This window comes from Dromiciops gliroides, chromosome 2, assembly GCF_019393635.1.
Source record: "Dromiciops gliroides isolate mDroGli1 chromosome 2, mDroGli1.pri, whole genome shotgun sequence".
NCBI classification, from domain to species: Eukaryota; Metazoa; Chordata; class Mammalia; order Microbiotheria; family Microbiotheriidae; genus Dromiciops; species Dromiciops gliroides.
Window position 1 is genome coordinate 192,007,371 of NC_057862.1, and position 7,174 is coordinate 192,014,544.

The 7,174-nt window shown below is 41.1% G+C and overlaps 1 protein-coding gene across 1 annotated transcript in view; it reads left to right on the forward strand.

Moving 5' to 3' along the window:
- The window catches only part of CHP1 (calcineurin like EF-hand protein 1), a 57,153-nt gene extending 54,994 nt beyond the window's left edge, over window positions 1-2,159 (forward strand). Inside the window, exon 7 of the mRNA XM_043985771.1 lies at window positions 181-2,159. Coding sequence (XP_043841706.1) covers window positions 181-234 — 54 coding nt within the window. The 3' untranslated portion in view covers window positions 235-2,159. The remainder of the gene's footprint in view (window positions 1-180) is intronic.
- Window positions 2,160-7,174: the final 5,015 nt, after the last annotated feature.

Sequence of the window (7,174 nt, forward strand, 5' to 3'; positions counted from 1 at the left end):
GACAGAGCCTTCGAACCTGACCTTCAGTGTTGGACGTGGGCTTCTCTCCTTCCCCTTTCTTCTCTGAGATGTGGCTTCTTGTCCTGACACTTGACTGATTTCTGGCTCAGGGTACCAATGGGATGATGGCTTTTGAACTTAAAGAATTTGTCTCATTGCCTATTTGGATTCTTCTTTCAGGTTTTGGAGAAGGTGGATGTAGAGCAAAAGATGAGCATCCGGTTTCTTCACTAATAGATTGGGACCAAATTATTCCTGGCTGTCTTGTATTTAAGAAGCAGAACTTGAGTTTTTCCTCCCTCTCCCTTCAGAGCCCCTTCTCTCCCCAAGCGCTGCTGCTGTTGCATGACAAATCCTGCCCTGTTTGTGCCAGCACACACCTGCCAGCCTTGGTGTTAGAAGCAGGGCACTAAGGAATGAATGGTACACCTAGGCTCTCCTGCTCTCTTCGGTTTCTCCCTCCACAGTTCTCCATCTATCAATATTGCCTTTCCTTTTTGTGCTTCTGTCAGCTATAAATCCATCAGTCAAGAGAGGGAGGGAGGGAAGCACCCCTACCCGTCCCCCATCCCCCATCCCCAAAGAGCCAGCAAAGTCCCTCCCCTGAATGGAGACTGGAGCCATACATATGTTCTAGTCAGGTTTTAGCACACCTAAATGTCTCCACCTGCATGTATGTAACTGCACAGCCAGTCCTTTAGTCTCTGCGTTCCTTTTTGAGCCTCACCCTCTTTGTCCTTCCTTCCTCCAAGCTATGCCTATCACATTCTCACATCTCTGATTTGTCAGGGCTTATAAGCTTGGTGAGGTGGCTTAATGGTTTTTAACCACCTTCCACCCTTAAATGGGACTCTAGGACATTGCCTCCCCAGGAGCTTTTGGGTACCTACCACTCTTCTTTGAAGAATAGGAACATTCTTGGGCTCTTTACACTCTGTGTTGTAGTTGAAAGACGGCAGGATGGAGGCATCCTTCCTGAAAGTGAGTGGCCAAGGTGAGAAGTGGAGGGTCAAACCCTCTGGGTGTGCTTGCTTAGGGCACCTCACCTCTGGTCTCTGACCTGCATGATTACTCGTTAGTACAGTATTTACCCTTCAGAAACTAGCCAGCCACCTGGAAGCATGCTAGATTTCTGGGCAGGTATTACCAGAATGGCATCTATGGCAATATGTATGTGAGATTTCTCATGGCTCCTTGGAAAGGGAGGCAGGCTTAGTGTCCTGAGATCCTTGGTATTGACACCTATAGCATGGTTTATACTTCGATATTACAACACTCAAAGTATCTTATACTTTGAGTGTCCAAGTAGATAAACTAGTGTTAAGGAAGTGCCTAACTTAACCCAGACCAAGAGATTTAAAGATTGTCCTCAGTATCTTGAAGTTTTGCACACAAATTCTCTTAAAAATTGACATTTGCAAATGATTATGCTGGGATTCAAAGCCAGCTCATGTTACAGGTCCAAAGAGATGAATGTATTGCAAAGTTAGCCTCCTGGTTAACTAGTTTCCTAGTCCCTCATATATACTGCACCCGATTCTTCAGAAACAAGGGGTCTGACACTGATCGCACATCCAGAGGTGGGTTTGTAGGCCCGTGAAAAAAGCCAGAGCAACTTCCCTGCCAAAGTCAGCTTAATTGAGATTTCCCTGAATCAGGCTGTGCCATGCTAACTGTTGTATGAGTTAATTCATTTCTGTATCTGCCCTGGACTGGCTTTTTCCTGGCTCCTTGCTTGCTTATTTGCATCAGAAGACTGATCAAGATGTACATGGGATTCTTTTGGGAAGGTAGCTTGCTGACCTGTCCTGAATCAGAATGCCAGCTGAAAAAGTGGGATGGGGTATGAAGTGGTCAGGTGGGGCAGTGTAGATGCAAAGTGCCAGTGACTTTCTCATGAGGGAATGAACCTAGATCACTGCTCAGATGATGTAATATAGGAATTGTATAAAAGGGAAGAATTGTCCGATGTGATCTGTTAGAGAGGTACTTTAGTGGCTTCATGACTTGCATATTTAAGATTCTTAAAGGAAAAAAATGCATCCCCCCCCTTTGGCTGTATAGCAAACTGTTTTAATCCACGGTTGTGCCTTACTGTTCCATTAAAATTGTATTCTTCCATCCATCAATAAAAACTTGTGGTTAAAACAAATAAAAGACTCTTGTTTTAGACTGTTTCGAAGCACAACTCCTCTCTTCACACACACACACACACACACACACACACACACACACACACACTTTCTAGCTTCATCTCCCCAACCAAAAGTGTGTTGCAAGTAATTTATCACATATCCAAGGCTGCAGACACAACTAGATAAAGGACGATTCTGTCATGTAAAGCTATAAATGTGTATGCATATATGTGTATAATTTAACATGGTAGTTTCAACACTGCACCAGCTGTGTATCCTAAACTTCCTTCTGCCCTCTTCTTTTTTTTTTTAATGTTTCCTTGATGTTCTTCCTTTTGGAGACTATCACTACCACTCCACAATTCTCTACTTCAAAAAAACCTCATAATAAGTAAAATGCAAAATGAATCTATACATACATAAGCTGTGTCTAAAAATGTATTTCATTCTATACCTCTATTCCATCACCTCTCTGCCAAGAGGTCAGAAGTATGATTCCTTATCAAACATCTGGAAGAGTTACTGGCCATTTAATCTTATTTCACAGTTACTTTGTTTTACAATATTGTAATGCATAAATTGCTCTGATGCTGGTTATATCACTGCCTCAATTCATACAAGTCCTCTCAGGATTTTCTGTGTCCCATGTGTTACTACTCCCTACCCCTCTTATAAACACAATTCTAACATTTCAATCAAACAAGGATTTATTGAGCACCTGCTATGTTCCAGATGCTGGAGAAACAAACAAAAAAGCCCTACCCTCAAAGAGCTTAAAATTAGCTTGGTAATCTGTTTTCCAGCCAACATCATACCAGAAACAGCAAAAACAAGAGTGGGTGTGCTGTGAGAATGACTGCTGAGAGAATATGACATAGCAGAGATCTGACCTGAAAAAGCCAGTAAAACTGGGTTCTGGCTAGAAGACTCTATGCAGGGACAGCTAGGTGGCACAGTGGATAGAGCACTGGCCCTGGATTTAGGAGGACCTGAGTTCAAATTCGACCTCAGACACTTGACACTTACTAGCTATGTGACCCTGGGCAAGTCATTTAACCTCAGTGTCTTGGCAATGCTCTAAGAATATAAGTTATAGCGAATGTAGAGGGAATTTATGAAATCACAGATTAAAAAAAAAGAATAATAACTGATAGGGAGAGAAGCTCTCCAAAAAATCCATAAAAAGCAATAATGGGGGCGGCTAGGTGGCGCAGTGGATAAAGCACTGGCCCTGGACTCAGGAGGACCTGAGTTCAGATCCGGCCTCTGACACTTAACACTTACTAGCTGTGTGACCCTGGGCAAGTCACTTAACCCCAATTGCCTCACTAAAAAAAAAAAGCAATAATGATGTCCTCTGGAGCTACAGTGACATGATATAAACTATTCTGTTCAAAATAAAACCATGAGTAAATAACTATATTCTGGATAGTCAAAGAATCAGGTGAAACTGCTTAGAAAAATTTCTGTCCAGAAAGCTTAAAAGGGCAAACATTTATCTAGAAATTCCATTTATGTGGAACAGAGTTGGCATCCTGATAAATCCAACTAAATAAAGTGTTTCTATATGTGGAAACGTTATATTTGGACTTCAAGAAACTGACATTCCAAGCCTGACATGGCAGCTGTAAGCCGATTTTTCCCCCCCAAAATTAACCGGGAAAAATCCATAATGTGAGATCAGCACAAAACGAGAATGGTCCTGTCTACCGAACTTATCAACAGAAGCTATATGGCCATAAAACAGTTCTTGGAATGGTAGGAGAAAAGCATTTCTGCCTACAAGCTTCCCCCTCCTCAACTGGCTTAATTCACACCCAGATTGTGACTGTTCTCTAAAAATGTTCAACTTGTTTAGATGTGACTTGGGCTGAGGTAAAAGGGATAATAGCTAATTTTGCTTGTGTGCATGTATACACATTTCTGCAGCAATGTGGCATTAAATGGTGTCCAGATTCTGTACCTTATGTGTTATGAAGAGAATATACAGTTGAATCTCTTGAATGCTCATTTTCTTGGAGGCAGAAGTTGTTTACTAGGCTTCAGTGAAAGCAATCTAAGTTTCAGGCTTATAATGAAATACTAGTTTTTAGGGAGGAAGAGTTATCCAAGAGACTTTCACCATCTTATGAAATAGTTTCTCTAAACTGAACAGTGAGTGGCTACATCACTTCCTGAACGGAAACTATCCTTTTCAGCAAAATACTCTCACATTTTAAGGGATCTATATTCTCATCAATGCAAATGTTCCCTTCAGTGATACAGATTACACCCCATCCATGGCTACCCATCCAATACAATTCCTTTCCATTTCTTCCCATGGGGGCAGAGAAAGGGTTGGGGCTGTGCAAAGTTTTTAGCTCAATGGCAAAGTTCAACTGTTCAATGTTTGAATTCAAAGATGCTTTTTACCCCCTCCCACGACCCCTCATTTTTCTGAAACAACTGCATAAAAGGACACTGGAAAGCAAAAGAGGACAAGCAGTAGTTACTTTTTAAAAAAATAACTTCCTGTGCCCATGATCACAGATCATACTACTACTGTTTCCATAAATCTATCAAATATTCACAGTTTAGGAGACTTTGACTCCAAGGGAAGTTGTGTTAAAAAATTATATACAAAGGGGCAGATAGGTGGCTGAGTGGATAAAGCACTGGCCCTGGATTCAGGAGGACCTGAGTTCAAATCCAGCTTCAGACACTTGACACACTTACTAGCTGTGTGACCCTGGGCAAGTCACTTAACCCTCATTGCCCCACAAAAAAAAAGGAATATTTTTTTAAAAGGATAGAAGGTCCTAAAAATGAAATTCTGACTATATACTCACAAGTACTATCAGCGAAGAGGATAGATGAGAAGGCATCTAAAGAAACCACTGGTGAAGGGCAGCTAGGTGGTACAGTGGATAAAGCACTGGCCCTGGATTCAGGAGGACCTGAGTTCAAATGTGGCCTTAGATGCTTGACACTAGCTATGTGACCTTGAGCAAGTCACTTAACCCTCATTGCCCCCCCCCAAAAAAAAAAGCCACTGTTGCTGTATAGGAAGGTGGGAAAGATGGAAGGCAGTGAACATAAGGATGACTAAATCTGGGAATACAATTTGACAAAAATTAAGCACCTACTATGCCAGATACTTGGGAGAATACAATATTAGGTAGGCCCAGGCCAAATATAAAGTTTACATAAAATAATATACCTGCACTAATGGAGCTTCTACTAGAACAATATAACGCATACCTAAGTAGCTATAGTATAATAATATAGTAGATATAGTATAATATAATAATAATAGTTGATAATTACATAGCACTTTCAAGTTTGCTAATCCCCTTAGATATTTCATTTGAGTCTCACTCACAATCCAATCAATGGTGACACCAAAGTTGTGAACCTGGATGAATAGAAGGGTTGTGGAGCCATCATGAGAAATAGGAAAGCTAGGAAAAGAAGAGGATTAGGTGGGAAAGATAATGAATTCTGTTTGAGATATGGGCATATGATTCGAAATGTCCACTAGGTATCTGAAGAAGCAGGACTATAGCTCAGGAGAGATGGATTTGAGAATTATGCTGGAATCAACAGGGCTTTATTGGTACAAATCAAGACTACTCAAGATTAACCTATTATCCACCTCCTGACAAAGAACCACAATGAACTCAGAGTGAAAGAATGACATTTTCTTTTCTTGCAATAACCAATGCAGGGGCAGCTAGGTGGCGAAGTGGATAAAGCACCAGCCCTGGATTCAGGAGGACCTGAGTTCAAATCCAGCCTCAGACACTTGACACTTACTAGCTGTGTGACCCTGGGCAAGTCACTTAACCCCCATTGCCTTGAAAAAACAAACATCAAACAAAAAAACAATGCAAGAATTTGTTTTACTTGATTATACATATTTGCAATGGGGAGGCAGGTGTTGCCTTTCTTACTTTCTCAATGGGAGGGGGGGGTGAGGTAGGAGGGAGAGAAGGTTTTTTGAGGCAATGAGGGTTAAGTGACTTGCCCAGGGTCACACAGCTAGTAAGTGTCAAGTGTCTGAGACCAGATTTGGACTCAAGTCCTCCTAATTCCAGGACCTGTGCTCTATCCACTGCACCACCTAGCAGCCCCCTGAAGTTTTTTTTATGTATGAAAAAAAAAAAAAAACCTAAAATACTCTCTCCAGTGTGGCTTCCTGAGCTGTCCTGCATTCTCATAATGCAAAGTAACAAATACAGGTGTTTATGAGAAAATAAGATTAGAAGAGTTAGGTGTAGTATTTAACAGAATAAAAGAATATGCTTAGAAATACTGGTACCACAACAGCAACATTGTGTAATAATCAGCTTTGAAAGACACAGCTCTTTCTTCTCAGCAATACAGTGATCCAAGGTAATTCCAAAAGACTCATGATAGAAAAAGCTAACCACATCCAAAGAAAGAACTATGGAGTCTAAAGACAGATGAAAGCATGCTATTTTCACTTTAAAATTTTTTCTCTTGTGTTTTTTTCCTTTTTGTTCTGATTCTTCTTTGACAACATGACTAATTTGGAAATAGGAATAACATGATTGTGCAAGTATAACTTGTAACAGAACATGCTTTCTGTCATGGAGAGGAGACAGGGAAGGGAGAGAGGAAGAAAAATGTGGAACTCAAAATCTTACAAAAATTAATATTGAAAACTCTCTTTACATGTAATTGAAAAAAATAAAATACCTTTAAGTGAAAAAAAAAAGAAAAAGAAAAAAGAAGGGTGCCAATCTTACTCAGCCGAAGTAATGGAGGTGTTATGGGCCCAGAGCACCCGAGAAGTTCTCTGGGGTACATCAAGGAAACTTCTGCTTGAGAAGCTAAACCAAAGGACAGATACGCCTAAAGAGATAAATGGAACCAGATTGGACTGAGCTAGATTTGGGACCTCCACCCTTCATTCTAGTCTCCCTTACCCCTGGGGAGATAAATTTGGGTGTGGCTGCTGCCTTTGTGTCCTGAGGAGATAGTTTGAGAGAGCTGCAGCTGCCCCTCCCCCAACTCCTCCAGCCACCACCAGTGGG